General features: G+C 47.1%; 1 protein-coding gene and 1 long non-coding RNA gene across 4 annotated transcripts in view; one reads left to right on the top strand and one right to left on the bottom strand.

Moving 5' to 3' along the window:
* Positions 1-250: 250 nt before the first annotated feature.
* Positions 251-12,207, bottom strand: ZNF74 (zinc finger protein 74). Of its 2 annotated transcripts, none has more exons than XM_011226680.3 (5): positions 11,681-12,207; positions 11,252-11,328; positions 4,590-4,716; positions 4,059-4,157; positions 251-3,188 (listed from the first exon to the last, which is right to left on the bottom strand). In XM_011226680.3, exons 1-5 carry the CDS (start codon positions 11,712-11,714, stop codon positions 1,525-1,527), a joined length of 2,001 nt encoding a protein of 666 aa, XP_011224982.2. In that variant the 5' UTR covers positions 11,715-12,207; the 3' UTR covers positions 251-1,524. The 2 variants fall into 2 exon arrangements, with proteins under 2 accessions (XP_011224982.2, XP_011224983.2); XM_011226681.3 differs by having other exon boundaries at positions 4,059-4,154.
* A 170-nt stretch (positions 12,208-12,377) lies between these two features.
* Positions 12,378-18,984, top strand: part of LOC109489831 — a 12,200-nt gene continuing 5,593 nt past the window's right edge. For both annotated transcript variants that reach the window (XR_002142963.2, XR_004620368.1), the window contains exons 1-2: positions 12,378-12,433; positions 12,893-12,979. This is a non-coding gene — a long non-coding RNA (uncharacterized LOC109489831). The remainder of the gene's footprint in view (positions 12,434-12,892; positions 12,980-18,984) is intronic.

The raw sequence follows: 18,984 nt of genomic DNA, 5'->3' as shown, positions 1-18,984 counted from the left end.
CACGCCCTGAACGAAGACTGGACGCCCCGCTTCGAGCAGGGAGTCCCCCGTCTCTGGGAGACGCCGCGCAGGGGACGTTCCTGCCTGACCACTCGCTATTGCTGACCGATTTCTTCATAATGAAACGGTGTGACTTTACACACCACCAAAACCACACAAAAATGATTCCTCAAGTTGTTTATTTCCTTTATCTCAAAATTTTCACTGTTAGAAATCTAAGAAAAGGCTAAAGTAGAATGCAAACAGATGCTCTGTGAAGAATGGTTTATTACAGTGAAATGATCTATAATAATGAAAACACGGAAATAATGTCAACATCCAATAAAAGAACATCTAATAGAATGCTACGCCTCCATTGAGAATTATAACTCCAGACAGTTACCTGGGAAAAAATTCTGCTACGCAGCTAGGTGGAAAAAAAGATTAAAATGATATACACACTACATTTGCAGTAATGTAACAATCCACTTTGAAACAAGCAGAAGGTAATGTATCAAAGTGCGAAATGCAGTTTATTAGGAATTATGGGGGCCTTTTTCCTTACTTCCACATTTCCCGAAATATGGTTACTTTGCTGCCATAATTAAAAAGTATACTAAAAAGCATTTGATAAACTATAGCTCTCTATGTAAATGTGAAGTATTATCACTGAGAAAGCAGCTTAGACTTGCTCAGGACCGAGCGGAACGAACATTAATTCCCGATGAAGACCGCCCACCGCTGCAGAGAGCACGGGGACAGATCCCACGGAGGGGCCCCTCCTGCAGGGCTGAGCCGGTGAGCTAAGCTCACTGGAGCAGAGAGAGGCCCTGCAGGGTGAAGGCGCGCTTCTAGACACATTCCCGACACCAGACCCGGATGGACGCCGAGCACCCACCTGTGCTCTCGCTGTTTCCCAGCAGGGACTAGACGGCCAGGCCCGACGCTGGCGTGTCAGGACCTAGCTGCGCCGAAGCCTGGCCATGCTCCTGAGACGGAGGTGCCGTCACTACCAGGTGACTCTGCAGCAGACCTGCTTTGTGAGGTGAGTCCAGGAAATCGGCCTTTTCCTAAACCCCCACCATTCAAGATCACTCCCCCCTCCTGGAATATGCCAGTGTTCACTTGGAAGTAATACTGTTCGTAATTCTTCTGTTTGTTTTTATTATCATTATTATCATTCTAAACATTAACAGTGTACAAAGGAAATTCCTGATTGAAATCATGCCAGGAGCCCATCTGAGGACACAGTGATCCTTATACGTTCTTTCTGTCTGCAGGAAAAACGTAGTCCCCGCGTCAGCGTCTTGCAAGCCCATTAAGGAAAGGAGGACGACGGGACATTCTCGGACGGCCCTCGGCTCTTCTCTCCTACAGTGGCGCGCTTCCTGGGGCGGCGATGACCTCTGAGAGAGTTGTCCCGGTGTGTGGGATGTGGGCACAGGTGGCAGGGCCGGTCTCTCATCTGGAGGCCCGGGTGGGCTGTGCATATCCAGCGGCTGCAGTTTCTGGGGAAGAAGCGAGGCCAAGGGCGGGCGTGCCACACTAATTCCCCGGCTTGCTGCCCAGCGGGGAAGTCCTGCCGGCCGCGGGCTGCACCGCACACAGGAGCTTTGCCACGTCCAGGGCATCGATCGGGTCCACGCCGCTCACGCCCGCGCCTCCCGCGCCCAGCAGGCCGCCCGGCACGTAGTAGGCGTTCAGCAGGTGCTTGTTGAACTGGATGGCAAAGGGCTTCTCCTCGCTGTGTCTTCTCTGGTGTTCCGTGAGGTGGGCGCTCCAGCCGAACATTTCCCCACACTCGTTACATCTGAATGACTTCTCCCCGGAGTGGATCTTCTGATGTTTGATGAGACAGTGATTCTGGCTGAAGGCTTTGCCGCACTCGCCACATTTGTAGGGCTTCTCCCCGGTGTGGATGCGCTGGTGCACGATGAGAGACGAGTGGCAGCTGAAGGCCTTCCAGCAGCGGCTGCAGTCAAAGGGCTTCTCCCCGGTGTGGATGCGCTGGTGCACAATGAGGTAGGAGTGGGAACTGAAGGCCTTGCCGCACTCGTTGCACTTGAAGGGCTTCTCGCCGCTGTGGATGCGCTGGTGCACGACGAGGTAGGAGTGGCAGCTGAAGGCCTTGCCGCACTGGCCGCACTTGAAGGGCTTCTCGCCCGTGTGGATGCGCTGGTGCAGGGTGAGGCGCGAGCGGCTGCTGAAGGCCTTGCCGCACTCGCCACACTTGAATGGCTTGTCCCCGTTGTGGATCTTCTCGTGCACGGTCAGGGACGAGTGGCAGGTGAAGGCCTTGCCGCACGCGCCGCACTGGTAGGGCTTCTCGCCCGTGTGGATGCGCTGGTGGCGCGTCAAGTGCGTCCTCTGGTTGAAGGCCTTGCCGCACGCGCCGCACTCGTAGGGCTTCTCGCCCGTGTGCACGCGCAGGTGCATGTTAAGCAGCGAGCTGCAGCTGAAGGCCTTCTCGCAGGCGCTGCACTTGTAGGGCCGCTCGCCCGTGTGGATGCGCTGGTGCACGTTCAGCGACGAGTGGCAGCTGAAGGCCTTGCCGCACTCGCCGCAGAAGAACGGCTTCTCGCCCGTGTGGATGCGCTGGTGCTCGATGAGGTTGGTGCTCCAGGTGAAGGCCTTGCCGCACTCGTGGCATTTGTAGGCCTTCTCCCGGGCGTGCCACCGCCGGTGCAGGGTCAGAGACGAGCTCTGCCCGAAGGCCTTCCCGCACTCGCCGCACGCGAAGAGGCCCTCCCCGGCCGCCGCCCCGCGCCGCCCACTCGCAGGGGGGGGCTCGCCGCGGTCGCTGGACCTGCCAGGGCCTCTCCCCGGGCCCTCTCTCCGCTGCCTGGGGGCCGCCCCGCCGGACTGGAAGCTCTCGGTGGGCCCGTCGGGAGGGTCTCCTTCTGCAGGAATGGTCTGGGGGGTGAAGAGGGTGCACCCAGGGGGGAGATCCTTCTCAGATGCCTCGTGGCCTTGCCAGCGCCCCTCTGAGGGAACGTCCCCACAGCTGCCTGGTGCTGGCCTCCGCGGCGGAGCCTCGCCCCTCACCGGAGCAGCCGCGCGGCCCTCGCGGGCCCACCCTTCGCCCAGACCGGGTCTGTGGACACTGGCCCTCCCCAGTGGCTCGGTGATCGGTTTCTGGCAAGGCTCTTCCTTGTAAACGCCCTGCTGCTGACACGACTGGTCCTTCACCCCAGGCCCGGGCTCCCCTTCTATAAGAAACAGGAGATGAATCTTCTGTAATCAGGCAGAGGCATGGCCCTAGAGCCCAGACTAAGGTCTGACAGGGGTTCGCATAGGCACAGAGAAGAGAGGACAGGCCAACAGCCAGAGCGCGCGAAGGCTAGCCAAGGGATACGCATCTCAGGTGAGATGGGCCGCAAGCCCACAGGGGGGGGAGGAGGAGACAGGGAACTCCAAATCGGGCCAGGGGGTCGAGGGACAGAGCAGAGCTCACGGGGTCTGGCAGCTGGACACGATTCACTTACTGAGACATCGAATAAGACATGCTGTGTGTCAGAACCGGGTCGGGGCTGGGTGTGAACACGGGGTAAACACAAGTCCAGAAATGATAACTACATCTAAATTCTCCCTGGTGCCAGAAGGGAAAAGAATGCCCCCAGACCACCTCTCGTTAGTCTTTCCTTTAGAGCACTTGCAGCTGTAGGGTGTGCTCCCGCCCTGTGATGTATGTACATTTCTTTAAAAGCTTAATTCATCTCTTATCAGCTTTGTATCCCTGGAGGGCCATCCCCCTGAGAGCCACCTCCACAAACTGTGACACCCCCAGGCTGACTCTGCCCTCTTCTCGGTCCATACATACTCCCCGCCCCGTCCATCCAACAAGGGCCCCTTGTGAAATGTTTCCAGAGACACGGACATGATTTCTGCCTTCCGCCAGTCGAAGGCAGATGTCTTTGCCTGTTCAGCTCACCGCTGTATTCCCACACAGTTCCCCACATACAGTCGGTGCTCTGCGTGTGTTGAAGGAAGGCAGGGAAGCAGGACCACAAGGAGGCAGCGTGTGGGGTGGTCTTGGGAGCCAGGAACCTGCATATCCCTCCACTGCGTCCCCCACTCACCTAAACAAGCCCCTCCAGGGACTTCTCTGGGCATCCACCACGGCTCCTCGCCTCGTTCTAGGTGGGAGATAACATCCGGCTTGCAGACTGGGGGTCCTGCTTGCAGGGAGGAAGCAGTGTGTGTGGTTCTGTGTGCTGTGGTTCCCCAGGGCAGGGCTGTCAGGGCCAGCACCGAAAGTTGTATGCCATCCCCAGGGACGGGGGGGTCTTACATGCAGAACCCAAACTGAAGTGTGCACTCTGAGGACCCCCATGGGTACTGACACCCCTGCCCTGTCTCCCTTGGAAAGCTCCAGCGCAGGCTGGGCTCCCAGGCCCCTGTTTACCCCCTCCCTCTCTTCTGGCCCCACCCCCGGACCAGCCCCACCTCCAAGCAAGGATGCTGGCAGTTACATGTAGTGCCCAGCCCCAACATGAGTGCAGTGGCCACATCCTGCAGGGCCTGCACCAAGGCCTGCACCGAAGGGAGGCTTGGTAATACTTACAGCATGCAGAATGGCCAGACTGCACACTGACTTTCGAGGAGCTTACCCAGGGCAAGAAGGTTCTGGTAGTTCTCCAGCATCACATCACGGTACAAGGCCCTCTGAGGGGAGTCTAGCTGGCCCCACTCTTCCTGGGTGAAGTCTACAGCGACATCCTTGAAAGTCACTGATTCCTGGAATGACATGCACATTCTCATTCACCCAGGATGGGACTGATTCAGACTGTGTTCATGGTTCCAAGGGAGCAACACGTTGATTGAGGACCTTAGGAATGAAGGATTAACCTCTGGTGACCTTCTTCTGAGTATGGAAGGTTGTGCTATAGGCCCAATCTATCATACAACCCCAACATACACACCATGCCTGGGCTGGGAATCGCCAAGCAGACCTGGCCTTCTGGACTGGGAGGGCCAGGCTACCTGGCCAGCTTGGATGTGGGTGTCTCCGTGGGCTGAAGGCTGCTGTAAGTTCTGGAGAAGATGCTATGCTTCCCAGGGTTAAGATTGTCCAACTTAAGAACTTGAAAGAATAGTACAAAGAACCCAGAAGCCTCTTCAAACCTCACCATTGCAAAAGGACCCTACGCTGGACAGGAAGCCATTATCACACCCTAAGGAAGGAAACTCTGTACTTATCAGCAAGTTCTGTCAGCAAGAGACCAAGGGAGCCACACTCTGTTCTTCCTGCCAGCCTCCCACACCTTCCCGTGGGACCCCTGCTCCCCTGCCCTCCCTGGGCCCATGTACTGACCTGCTCCCATCCTCCCCAGCACTGGTCACTGACAATTGCACACACTCCTGTTCTAGAACCCCAGGCTCTTCTGCTGACTGGGGCTTCTCACCCACTCTGGAGCCTCCAGGCTGCCACCCCCAGTGCTCCTCTTGCTCTCCACACTCCAAGCCCACCCATCAAATAAGTGAGTCTCAAAGCCCATCAGGGTGCCGACCTAAGGTGGTTCCTTCTTCAAAGATGCGGCTGCCATCGGAGCCTGGCTTAAATCGTAGACAGGGCATCACATTAGACATAAGAATGAAGACTAAACCAAGCTGGGGTGGCCTGGCTCCCACCTACCTGTTTGCTGGCAGTGACTGGCATGCGGCCAAGCTCCCAGGGGTCACCAGGTTTCTCTGGAAACCCTGGGTCTGCATCAGCAGCCATGGTCAGGCACGGGGGTGTGGAACGTCAAGCCCCGAGAGGCCTTGTGCCTACCAGGCAGTCGGGAAGAGTGGGGACATCCTTTGGGGTCACAAGAGCTTTGACTTTTAGCTCTAAAAGTGGTTTATGCTTTTAGATAGTTCTGTGTTTCTGCAGACTAAACTGTGTCCCCCTGAAATTCCTATGTGGAAGCCCTCCCTTCCAGCGTGACTGTGTTTGGAGACAGGGTCTTTAGGAGGTAACTGAGGTTACTGGGTTCATAAAGGTGGGCCCTGATCTGACAAGGCTGGTGGCCTCCGAGAAGAGGACAGAAGCGATCTCTCTCCCCACTGTGCATTCTGAGGACACGCCTGAGAGCACGGTGAGGGCCAGGTGGAGAGCCGAAGCAAACCAGACCCTGCCGGCACCCTGATCTCAGATTTCCTGCCTCCAGAACTGTGAGGAAATCAATTTCAGTTGTTGAAGCTGCCAAGTCAGTGGTATTTTGTTATGGCAGCCTGAGCTAAGACAAACGCCAACATAAAACAGTAGGAAAGTTAAAGCCCCTCTTTATACCATACACAAAACACAACTCCAGGTGCAGCAAGGATCTTAATATGGGGGCTTCTGGGAGACAATTCCGAAAGTCCCTGGCCGGCATGTTGGCAAACCCGGACACCAGGAGGAGATTTACATTTGCTTCATGAAAGTTTACATTTTCTTTCTTTTCTTTTCTTTCCTTTTTTTAGATTTTATTTATTTATTTGACAGAGAGAGAGCACGAGTGGGCAGAGGCGGAGAGGGAGAAGCAGAGTCCCCACTGAGCAGGGAGCCCGACACGGGGCTTGATCCCAGGACCCTGGGATCATGACCTGAGCTGAAGGCAGATGCTTAACCAACTGAGCTGCCCAGGAGCCCCACAAGTTTATGTTTTCTGCAGGCAACACTGACAAATTGCTAAGAAGAAAGGAAAAAAAGAAAATGGGCATAGGGTATAAGCAGACAATTCATAGAAAACTGACAAATGACTAAGAAGCACGTGAGGAGACAATCACACCAGACATCCCGAAATGAGAAATAAAACAGAAAGATACCATTTCGCATGTAGCAGAGAGGCAAAATGTTTAAAGCCTGGAAATACCACATGTGGGCTGGTCCCTGGGGAAACGGGATGGTCTTACACCATTGGACAGGCGTAAGGGGGACATCCATTTTGGAAAGCAAAACCTATTCTACTATCTCCAGTAAAGCTGACCATGTGTGTTCCCTGTGCCTTGAAAGTCCACTATGAGAGTCCTATCCAGCCTAGAGTGTGGGCTGGAGGAGTGAAGCAGCAGGCTGGTCAAAATTGGGTTTCCTGTTCTGCGTCCAGACACAAAACAGTAACAAGGACCAGATTTGCCCTCTTACCTCAAACAACTAGTAAACTGGGCAAACATATAAAACAATGATTGATTTCAAGACACTGGACAAGCTGCAGCTCAGAACACAGACCACAGAGAGAAGGGAAACAAAATGAGCCCTACAACCACCCCACAGACAGAGCCTGTGGTCTCACCAAGTTGAAGAAGAACAGAGTTTAGGGAGTCCAGGAGATTAAAATCTCTAGGGCAACATGCCAGAGCAGAGGGAATTTTACAGACTCAGATCTCTGGATCCACTTGAGACTGACTGAGGACTGACAGGCATGTGCCTGGGAAGAAACAACCCCAAACCAGGAAAAGAAACACCAGAAAGAAGTAGGCAGAGCATCATTAAAACTCACACATGGCTGGGAGTAGTTTATGTTCTGACCAGCCAGAGTGGAATGTCTTCCTGCTATACGGGCACTCAGTAAAGTCCCCAGGAGAGGATAGCCACACTGGTCTGACAAAATTAGCCCAAGACTAAAGGCTTAAAAACAAAGAGAAAGGTAGATTAAAAGTGGAAGAATGGGAAAAGATATACTCTGCAAATACTAATCAAAAGAAAGCTGAAATGGCTATATTAACATTAGACAAAGCAGATTTCAAAGCAAAGGACATCATCAGAGACAAAGAGAGGTGTTATATAATAATCATTACATGATTATGTAATGGTCATTATCACAACAGCAATTCATTAAGAGTTCACAACAATCTTAAATATAGATGCTCCTACTAACAGAGCTTCAAAATACATAAAGCAAAAACTTGATAGAACTGAAGAGAAACAGACAAACCCATGATTATACTTGGTAATTTCAAAGTAATCTCTCTCAATAATTGATAGAACACATAAGCAGAAAATATGTAAGGATACAAAACAATTGATTAACACATCATTCGACTTGACTTAACTGACATTCACAGAACACTCTAGCTGACAAAAGCAGAAGGCACATTCTTTTCAAGTGCATACAGAACATTTACCAAGATAAACCACATTCTGGGCAATAAAATAAATCTTAGTAAATTTGAAAAAATTCAAATCATACAAGGTTCCTTCTCTAACTTCAACAGAATTAAATTAGAAATCTATAATAGAAAGATACCTAGAAAAAATCCTCCAAATATTTGGAAATTAAACAACACAGTCCTAAAAAACACATGGTTGAAGAAGAAATCATAACAGAAACTGGAACTATTTTGAACTGAATAAAAATGAAAATACAATATAAAATTTGTGGGATGTAGCTAAGGCAGTGCTTAGAGGGAAATTTATAGCGTCGGATGCTATATGAGAAAAGAAAGGTGTCAAAACAATATCTGAGTTTCAACTTAAAGAAACCAAAATAAGTAAAGGTAAGAAATAGTAAGGATCTGAAATAAATGAAATAGGAATAGAAAAGCAATAGAGAAAATCAATGAAACCAAAAGATGGCTCTTGGAAACGATCAATAAAATCGATAATTAAATATATATTTACTATCTGATTCAGCAATTCTTAGATATTCATTCAAGAGAAATTAAAACACGTCTATACTTGTACGCAAATATTTATAGCAGGTTTACTTGTAATAGCCAAAACTTGGAAACAACCTAATGTCCCTCAGCTGGTGGATGGACGAACAAAGTGTAAATACCCATACAGTGGTGTTTTGTGCTGAGTTGTGACCCCTCCAAATTCATAGGTTGAAGTCCCAGCCCTCAGTACCTCTGAAAAATGACTGTACTTAGAGATAGGGTCTTTAAAGAGATAATTAAGGTAAAGTGAGGTCATTATGGTGAGCCATCATCCAATAGGACTGGTGTCCTTATTTAAAAAAAAAAAGGAAATTTAGAGCCAGAAATATACAGAGAAAGACCATATGAAGACACTGGGAGAAGGTACCTTCACAAACCCAGAAGAGAGGCCTTAGAATAAACCAACCCTGCTGACATGTTGATCTTCAACTTCCAGAATTAAGACAATAAATTTCTGTTGTTTAAGCCATCTATGGCACTTTGCTACGGCAGCCCTTGTAAACTAATACAAATGGTATATTACTCAGCAGTAAAAAGGAAAAAACTACTGATTCACATAAAGACATGAACTCAAAAGCATTATGCTAAGTGAAATTAGAAACCAAAGACTACTTGGAGCAACTGGCTGGTTCAGCTTGTAGAGCAAGTGACTCTTGACCTCTGGGTTGTGGGTTCGATCCCCACGTTGGGTATAGAGATTACTTAAAAATAAAATATTTTAAAAAAGAAACCAAAGACTACATACTATATTATTTCCATAAGAAATTCTTAAAAAGGCAAAATTGTGGTTGCCAAGGAGCAGGGGAGAGGACTGACTAAAAAGGGGCATGAAGGAACTTTTTGGTTGATGGAAACATTCTAGGTTATGATTGTGCTGGTTACACAACTGTACACGTTTGCTAAAACTCATCAAATCCTCTACTTAAAATCGGAGAACTTTACTGTATGTAAATTATACCTCAATAAATGTGATTCAAAAAACCCACTGGATTTCAAGAAGATGAGAAGGTGGGGGTCACGACACATGCTGAGAACATGCCCATAACTGAGGCATGCCGGAATGAAGCATAATGGTCATGGCAGAGGAAAGGAAAAACATGGGCAGAAACAAAGCTCCAGAGACGTCAGAATGTGGTGCTGGAGAAAGAGGGGTATCAGAGGTTGCATGGCTTCTGTGTGCGGGTGTCAACTGGCAAGGGCAGGGTAGGATCTGAGCCTTGCACAGGCCTGTCTGGGGGCTACTCCCACTGGGAGAAGCCCATGTCCCGTGCATCTTTATTCTGTAGGATAGGAAACAATTGCAGGGGGCAGGTGTGGGAATCAAATGCAGATGTGTGGTAATGAAACTAGTGCGAAGTCAGAACAGATCATGTGGGATGTCCTAGGAGAGCAAAACACTTGACTGTGAGTCTGAATGGGACTGCCAGGCGAGAAGAGTACTCAGGAGAGGAGGACCAGTTACTCAAGGATCTAAGAACCTGATCTAGGAATAACACCCACGCACAAGAAGGGTACTGCCTTGAGGTAGTCACTCACAAGGACATGCACAGACACGCACATGCACTTTTTGCTGAGCTATTTGAAGGTAAGTTGCAGACATCACGGCATCTCACACTATAGGCTTCACCTTGTATATCCTAAGTATATTCTTTTATCCAACCACAGTGGGATCATCATACCCCCAAAATTTAATGTTGATACTATATGATCTAAGATAAATCCATTTTCAAATTTCCTCAATTGTCCCAAACTGCCTTTGATTGGGTTTTTTGGATCTATGCCTGTCAAAGATCACATACTACATTTGACTGTCATGTCTCTTGAGTGTATCATAGAACGACAGAGCATTCTAACACATTACAGAAGTTAGGCACATCTCATAATGTGTTTTATAGTTACTTCTATTTTTCTGTAATCAGACCCCTTTCAAATGGGAGGTTAACAGAATCACAAAATCCTGAGTCACAGGACCCTTAACCCTCCAGACTTTTTCACTACTGCAAACTCTCCTTATCAACTGTACCCTTTTAAATACTATGAAGGATGGGGGTGGTTTGGGGGATAGAACAAAATGAGAAACAAAACCCAAAGTCTGAGAAAGGAGGGATTTGGGCCCTACTTAGCTGCAGAAGTGGCCCCAAGGCCAATTCCTTGCTGAGCTCCCAGATCCTCTAAAACTCCAGGTTCTTCCTTGACTGCCCCATTTCAGGGTGCATGCACAGAGGAAAAGCACACAGGGACACCCCCCCCCCGCCATTCCATCCCAGAAAACTCTCCCAGATGAGGACCACCCCCTAGGTCTGCATGTGGAAATGACTGAAGTGATCTCATGTGAGCTATCATCCATGTGCTGGGGTTCCACTAAAACCGCTCCTCAGAGCTCCTGGTATAGCGCTGGGCAAACAGTCCTGCAAACGACCCACCCATTGGGCGTAAGGAGGCTGGAAGGGACACTCATTTCAAGGGCACACCTGGACTCTCTTCAATCCAAGCTGTTCCCATGCCCAGAGCTTCCTGAGGAAGGGAGAGCAGGGCCCCAGATTAGGAGCGGGGGAGAGGGGTCTTCGGATGACTGAAGATCCTGGGCAGGGGAAAAAATGCCAACCCTCTTCATCAAGATGTTCAGAAGGAAGAAAAGACAACCACTCACCTCGGACCTGGCTTCCGGGAGACCCTGACCCAATTGGTCTGGATTCTTTTTAAGAGCAGGCTCCTGAGAGGGCAGAGCTGGGGAGGAGAAATGAGTCAAAGGGGCTGTTCAATCCATTGCCACCAGGTGCATGGCTGAGCTAAAGCCCACTCCACCCCTGGCGTCGGGCTGGATCAGAGAGCAGTCAGGAACCGCCCCCCGCAGGCGAGGAGGGGAGCAAGCCCCAATATCCGGCACAATCTGAAGGGAAAACTTTCATTCCCCTCCTCCTCAGCATGCTTGAGAAGTGGAAACAAACGGGTGTGCACGGTGAAGAGGCAGGAGGCCTGACTCGGCTAGGTGCTTGCTTCTGGGAGACTAGCCTGACCTGACTGTCAGTCTCCTCAAGCGCAAGTCCACAGAACCAGGGACTAGAAGAGCCAACTGTACCTGTCTCCTGGGGCTTCGGGGCAGGGGTCTCCATGGCGCCCCTCGGCAGCGTTCCCTGGAGGCGTGGGCAGCTCTGCAGCCTCCTGGGCCCCAGGCCAGGCCTAGAGTCGCGGGTCCTGCTCCTGGGGCTCAGGGACAGTCTGCAGGGAAGCCCCGTGGGGTCGCACCCGCACTCCCGGCTGCACGGTCACGCACGCGGAGCCCCCTGAGTCCCCCCACCCAAGGTCGGGGTCAGGCAGGCTCAGCGAGCGCCCCACACCCCAGGCTGCGCTCACGCCCCATCACCCGCGCCCCACGCAAGCGGGTCACACACCGCCCGAGACACTGAGGGCCGGGACCAGGGCCGGCCTCAGGCTCAGCCGTCAGGAGCCAGCGACAGCACAGCTCGGCCGGCAGACAGACCCCGCGGCGCACGGACAGACCGACCAACGGTCGGAGGGATGCGCGAGCAAGCGGACCGGCCTCCCACAAAAGCCGACCGACTACCACAAAAGAGCAACCCGGCGACCGTCGCGGAAAAGTGCGCCTGCGCGGACCGGACGCGAACTACAACTTCCGGTAGCCCTTGCGTCGCGTGGGCGCGGTCTCCATTTCCCAGAGGGTGTCGGGATCCCGGAGCTGCCCTTGCGCCCTGACGCAACGGGCGTATTGCAGAGCCTTCTGGGAAATGTAGTTCTCGGCATAGCAAGCCAGGGCTCTGGCCCCGCCCCACTCTCCTTCACTCCCGTTGCTGCAAAAGGCGCTTGTATCTCGGTGAGTGTGTGTTTATGTGGGGCGGTGTTTGTGTTTCATTGAGGGTGCGAGAGAGCGGTGTCCAGAAACGTGGAATGATCTTGTCAGTTCGTTCATGTCTCCAGGTGGAGTCGGGTGGGCTCTGACCCACATTCATCTTTGTGAAAAGACTCAGGCCTCCGGCCTCAGGGACCCTAGAGGTGGTGGTCGTGCACCTGGGACCCCGGAGGAGGGAAAGCCCCAGCCCAGTTGTCAGGCCTGGTGGCTTCCCACCCTCAGGAGCTTGTGAAGGAGGGTCTGGGCTGCGGTGAGCTCTGGCCCAGTGCTCTAACTTTAACGCGGTGATGACGCCAATATTTACAGAGCACCAGCCACAGGCCGGGCATGTTTCCTGCCTGGAAAGGCCGTGACATGTATTTTCTGGCAGAACATTCACAATAGCTCAGTGAAGTTTGGTAACTATTATTACCTTCGTTTTAGAGATGGAGAAAAATGAGCACAGAGTGGTGGGGTAACTTGTCCCAGGTCACACAGCCAGGAGAAGGTGGAGCCAGGCTTTGAGCCCAGGTGAGTAACTCCAGAAGAAAGTTCATTACCAGGTTCTTACTGAGAGCTAGTTTGGGGTCGGGCAGAAGGGATGCAGACTGGAAACTTTTCAGACCCCCGCCTTGACTCCAGATAGGCTTGGCCATAGGTTCTCGCTTGATATCAGTGAGCTGTGCCCAGTGCAGGAACAGTGTTCAATAGCAACCCCAGGGCAGGAACCTGGGTGGCTGTGGGACTGTGTGCACCTGAATCTCACAAATCTGGTTGTGAGTCTGCGAGTGTAGTGGTGAGTGGCTGTTGCGTTACAGGGCTGGTTAATGTGTGAATCCTTGTGTGTAGGTGAACCTGTGTATGTATTTATGTCTCTAGGGGGTCTGCAGATCTGGGTGAGTTTGTTTCTATCTGTATGTGGCAGTGTGTACATGTCTTGTGCAGGTGAATCTGTAAATCTGTGTGTGTGTTTCGCTGTTCTCTCACAATTCTGGTTTGTGCCTTGGTGGGTATCACAGGTCCAGTGTGACTGTGTGTGCTGTATATGTTCCTCTGTATATCACTCAGTGTGTCTGTGTGTACCCACAGTGCTCACCAGTGTGTGCATCTTTGTGCATCTATGCCCCTGTGTACATATTTATGTCACTGTGGGTCTCATGGATCTGGTTGTGTGACCGTGTGTAAGTCAGTACAGTCCCAGGAATTCTATATTGTGTGCTCTGTCTACCCATATCTCTGCCTAACAGTCCTGAAGAGTAACAAAATAGTAGGTACAGGGATATGTCAAGCCTAAATTAAGGAAGTGGATGGGAGGTACAGTTATTGCTCTATACTGACTGTAGAATTCTGGAGCTGTGAAAGGCATTTAATTGAGAATAGGGAGTGTAAAACTCTCACTGGATAAAGAGATGTCCTAGGTTACTTTCTGAATCCTTAAGGTCATCCATGTAAAATCCTGAGGGCTGATTAGCAGGGCCATGTGGAGTTCCAGAGAAATATGGGTATACATACCATTCTAAAAGTGAAAAGCTCACAGTATGTACAAATGTCAACTTACTATGTTATATGCTTAGAACTAATATAATATTGTATGTCAATTATACCTCAATAAAAAAAATAAAAAGCACTTAAAATTGGAAGATTTTAAAGACCAGAACACATTAAAGACATTAATGTAATGTCTCATTACATTACTGTTTGGGGTCATAACCTAAATACCTGTTCCAAGTACCTGTACAGGTAGCTTGTATCAGACTAATCCTCTTGTTAATAATAGTTATAAACTTGCACAGAGGAAGAGATCTCAAGAGGATAATGGGCTGCTGATACAGAGGCCAGAGTTTCAGGGCTTTCAGAATGGTTCTAAATTGAGAGGGGAAAAAAACCCCCCAGGAATTTAGAGATAGCCAAATAGGGATAAGCCTCAAAATCTGCATAAAAATTCCCATTAAATTCTTGAGTGACTCCTAAACTGCATACAACTCCAAGGACGCTTTCCTCTAAGCATCATTTGGAAGGCTAAAAAGCTGAGTGGAGAGTTCAACAGAGTTTGGTATTTAACTCTCACCAAAGGATTTATTAAATACCTGGAGCTTTCCCTTGGAGTCCCAGAAGGTGCAGGCCTTAGTGGTAAAGATATAGCCCAATGTTAAGGGATATGTCCTAGGACTAAGGGCAAAACTAAAATAGACCTACCTTAAAAAAACCTAAAACCAAGATCTCACAGGATCATTGTGAACAGTTTAACTGCCTGCCTGAATGAAACCCAACACTCTTTAAAGGAAGATAACAGAATCCAGAATCCTTTACCAGCATCATCAACAATGGCCATTATAAAATAAAAAATTATGAGACATGCAAAAAAGCAGAAAAGCATGACCCATAGTCAAGAAAAAAAAGCCTATGTAAAGAAACCTACAGGGGACTCAGATGAAGGATTTAGCTAAGAGTTTAACAAAACTACTATAATTATGTGAGAGAATTTACAAGAAAATATAGGTTAAACAAGTAAATGGATGAAGAAGCTCAGCAGAGCAATGGATCTTTAAAAAGAACCAAGTTGAAAAAGTCATTGATTAGAATGGGTCAGTAGAAATTATCCTAACTGAAATACAGAGAAAAAAATGAAGTGGGAATAAAAATAAAAGAAAGCAGAACAAATCATCTGAGATTTGTGGGACAATGTGATCATGGTCCAACACAATAGTTTTCCACTTTTTGGTCTTAGGAGCCCTTTATACTCTTAATATTACTGAGAACCCTAAAGTGTTTTTGCTTATGTGAGTTATATCTATCTATATTTACTGCATTTGAAATTAAAACTGAGGGTGTTAGAAATAAAATACATGTTGTATTAGTTTCCCAGCACTACTGTAGCAAAATACCATAAACTAAGTGGTTTAAACAACAGAAATGTATTGCCTCATTGTTCTGGAGGCTAGAAATCTGAGATCAAGGTGTCAACAGGCTGGTTCCTTCTGAGGATTGCGAGGAAGAATCTGTTCTATGGCTCTCCCATAGCTTCTGGTGGTTTGCTTCAATCTTTCTCATTTCTTGGCTTGTAGAAGCATCACTCCAGTTCCTGCCTTCATCTTCACATGGCATGCTTCCTGTGTATGTGTCTGTCTCCAAATTTTCCCTTTCCTTTTTTTTTTTTTTAAGATTTTATTTATTTATTAGAGAGAGAGAGAGAGATAGCCAGCGAGAGAGGGAACACAGGCACGGGGAGTGGGAGAGGAAGAAGCAGGCTCCCAGCGGAGGAGCCTGATGCAGGGCTCGATTCCAGAATGCTGGGATCACGCCCTGAGCTGAAGGCAGACGCTTAACGACTGTGCCCCCAAATTTCCCCTTTCCTATAAGGACACTAGTAATATTGGATTGGGGCCCGCTCTAAAGACCTCATTATATTTTATTTTGAAAAAAGATTTATTTACTTATTTGAGAAAGGGCGAGGGAGAGAGAATCTCCAGCAGACTCCCCACTGAATGAGGAGCCCAACGTGGGGCTCAACCCCATGACCCTGAGATCATGACTGAACTGAAATCAAGAGTCGGATGCTTAACCAACTTCGTTTTAATTTGAATGCCTCTGCAACGACCTTATCTTTAAGTAAGGTCACATTCTCACATACCAGGCATTAGGACCGCAACATATGAATTTTGGGGGAGCACACAACCCATAACAATTTTAACATAAGTGACATATTTTAAAAATGGAATAAAAATCCTGTATTTTCCAAAACAAAAGTAGTAAGAAGAGTGACATTGACATTCCCCCCCAGTCTCTTTAATGTAATAGAAAATAGCTGGATCCTCATACCTGCTTCAGCATTCAATCTTTTGTGATATCACATATCACACAGATTCTAGAAAACTGCATTGGACACTTATGAGAGTATCTTTTTTTAAAAAAAGATTTTATTTATTTATTCAACAGAGATAGAGACAGCCAGTGAGAGAGAGAACACAAGCAGGGAGAGTGGGAGAGGAAGAAGCAGGCTCATAGCAGAAGAGCCTGATGTGGGGCTCGATCCCATAACGCCGGGATCCCGCCCTGAGCTGAAGGCAGAGGCTTAACCTCTGTGCCACCCAGGCGCCCCATGAGAGTATCCTTAAGAAAAAAACAAATTATCCTGTGGATCTCCTGAAAGGGTCTTGAAGAATTCCAGAATCCCAAACCACATTTCACTTTGAGAATCACTGATCTGATGCATATGTAATTGGAGTCTTAGAAGGGGAGGAAAGAATGGAGCAGAAGAATTATCTGAAGAGAGAACAGCCATATTTTTCCCAAACTGAGGAAAGACATCAACCCTGAAATCCAAAAAACTTAGTGAACTCCAGAAAGGGTAAACACAAAGAAGATCACACCTAGTCAAACTACCGAAAACAAAGGATGGAAAGAAAAAATAACAACAAAGAGACAGTCCATTAGGGAAATAGTAAAAAGAATTACAGAATTACTTCTCATCAGAAACAATGGCAGCCAGAAGACAATTAAATAAAATCTTCAGTGCTATAAGAATAAACCCCCCAATAAGTTCAGCAGAACTTATTCAAAAGTGAAAAGCAATATATATTGAGATGTTTCAGAAAATCAAAACCTCACAGAATTCATTAAAAGCAATACTCAGATGCCAACAAATTTCTCTGGCTGAAGGAAAATTATCTCAGATAATTTTCTCAGGTCTTCAGGAAGGAATGGAGATTACTAAAGGATAAATTGTGAGTATATGCCAAATTCTATTTTTCTTAAGGTTTAAAAAAATCTATAAATTGTTTAAGGCAAAAACATAATAAAGTACTATAGAGCTTATAACATATGAAGAAATAAAATAAATGGCAATAATAGCACAAAGGGGAGTAAATGGAATTATACTGTAATGTAAGTTTGTTTTCTGTAAAGTAGCATAATATTAATTTAAGCTATTGTGATAAACTAAAAATGTATATTATAATACAACTGCAAAAAAAATGAGGTATACTTAAAAAACCAACAAATGAGATAAAATTGAACCCTACAAATTACTTGATTAATCCAAAAGAAGGTATAAAAGGTGAAGCAAAGGAACAAAAAGGGACAAAAACATAACAAATAGAAAGTAGACATGAAGCAAACCATTTGAATAATTAAAGTTCGTGGACTAAATACACTATCTAAAAGGCAGAGATCATTGGTGTGCCTGGCTGGCTCAGTCAGTGGACTGTGCAACTTGACCTTGGGGTTGTGAGTTTGACCCCCATGTTGAGTGTAGAGATTATTTAAAATAAAATCTTTTTTAAAAGGCAGAGATTATCATACTGCATTAAAAAAGAAAAAGATACAACTGTATGCCCTTTATAAAAGATACCCTCTAGTTATAAAGGCACAGAGAAATAAAAAGGAAAAGGATGAAAAAAAGATATCTTGTGAAACACAATCATCACAAGAAAGCTGGAGTGGGTACTGATATAAGACAAAGTAGACCTAAAGATAAAGAATATCACCAGATATTAAGAAGGACATTTAATAATGATAAGAGACTGTGTTCTTCCTGAAGATATAATCCAAAATGTTTATATACCTGATAATACAATTTCAAAATACATTAAGTAAAAATTGACATAAAAGAAGAAACAGACAAGTCTGCAAACATTTCAAGGACATTTGAACAATTCTCTCAGTAACTGATAAAACAGGTGGGCCAAAACCATAAGAATTCAGAGAATTAAACAATACTATTAATCATCTTGACCTAATTGACATGTATAGAGGACCATACCCAACAATGGCAGGATACACATTCCTTTCAAATTAATATGGAACATACATCAAGATAAACTAATGCTGACCTGTTAGACAAGTTTAATACTCTCAAAATAATTGAAATCATACACAGTTTGTTCTTAGACCACAATGGAATTAAAATAGATATCAAAAGCAAAAAATATAACTAAAGTATCCCCAAATACTTAATAATTAAAGAACACAAATAACCACCTAGCAAAGAAGAAATCACAAGGGAAACATTTTTAAATAAATTATAATAAAAATGCATTTCAAAATTCATGAGACACTGCTAAAACAGTACTTAGAGGAAACTCATATTAGAAAAGAAAAAAATGGTTAAAAAACATAATTTAAGAAGTGCCCCAGTGGCCCAGTCCATTAAACGTCTGACTTTTGATTTTGGCTCAGGTCATGATTTCAGAGTCGAGAGATTGAGCCCCACTTTGGGCTCTGTACAGCACGGAGTCTGCTTGTCCCTCTCCCTCCCCCTCTGACCTTCCCCCATGTGTATGTGTGCTCACATGCACTTGCTCTCTCAAATAAATAAATAAATAAATAAATAAATAAATAAATAAATAAAACCTTTAAGCAAAACAATTTAAGCTAGTAACTAAAAATAACAACAAGAACCCAAAGAAAGAAAAAAAAAAACCCCTAAGAGCAGAAATCAATGGTATAGAAAACGGATGAATAATCAAATCCAGCAGAGCCAAAGCGGAATATTTGAGAAGATGACTAGAACTGATAAACCCCTGTAAAGCTGATCA

This window comes from Ailuropoda melanoleuca, chromosome 14, assembly GCF_002007445.2.
Source record: "Ailuropoda melanoleuca isolate Jingjing chromosome 14, ASM200744v2, whole genome shotgun sequence".
NCBI lineage: Eukaryota > Metazoa > Chordata > Mammalia > Carnivora > Ursidae > Ailuropoda > Ailuropoda melanoleuca.
This window is presented reverse-complemented; position numbering and strand designations above follow the sequence as displayed.

Coding starts and splice junctions, on each gene's coding strand:
- ZNF74 (XM_011226680.3), bottom strand. CDS start 11,714: ATGGAGACCCCTGCCCCGAAGCCCCAGGAGACAG. Junction 4,158..4,589: donor CCAGAACCTTCTTGCCCTGG/GTAAGCTCCTCG, acceptor CCTCCCTGCAAG/CAGGACCCCCAGTCTGCAAG. Junction 3,189..4,058: donor CCCTGGAGGGGCTTGTTTAG/GTGAGTGGGGGA, acceptor TGTTTCTTATAG/AAGGGGAGCCCGGGCCTGGG.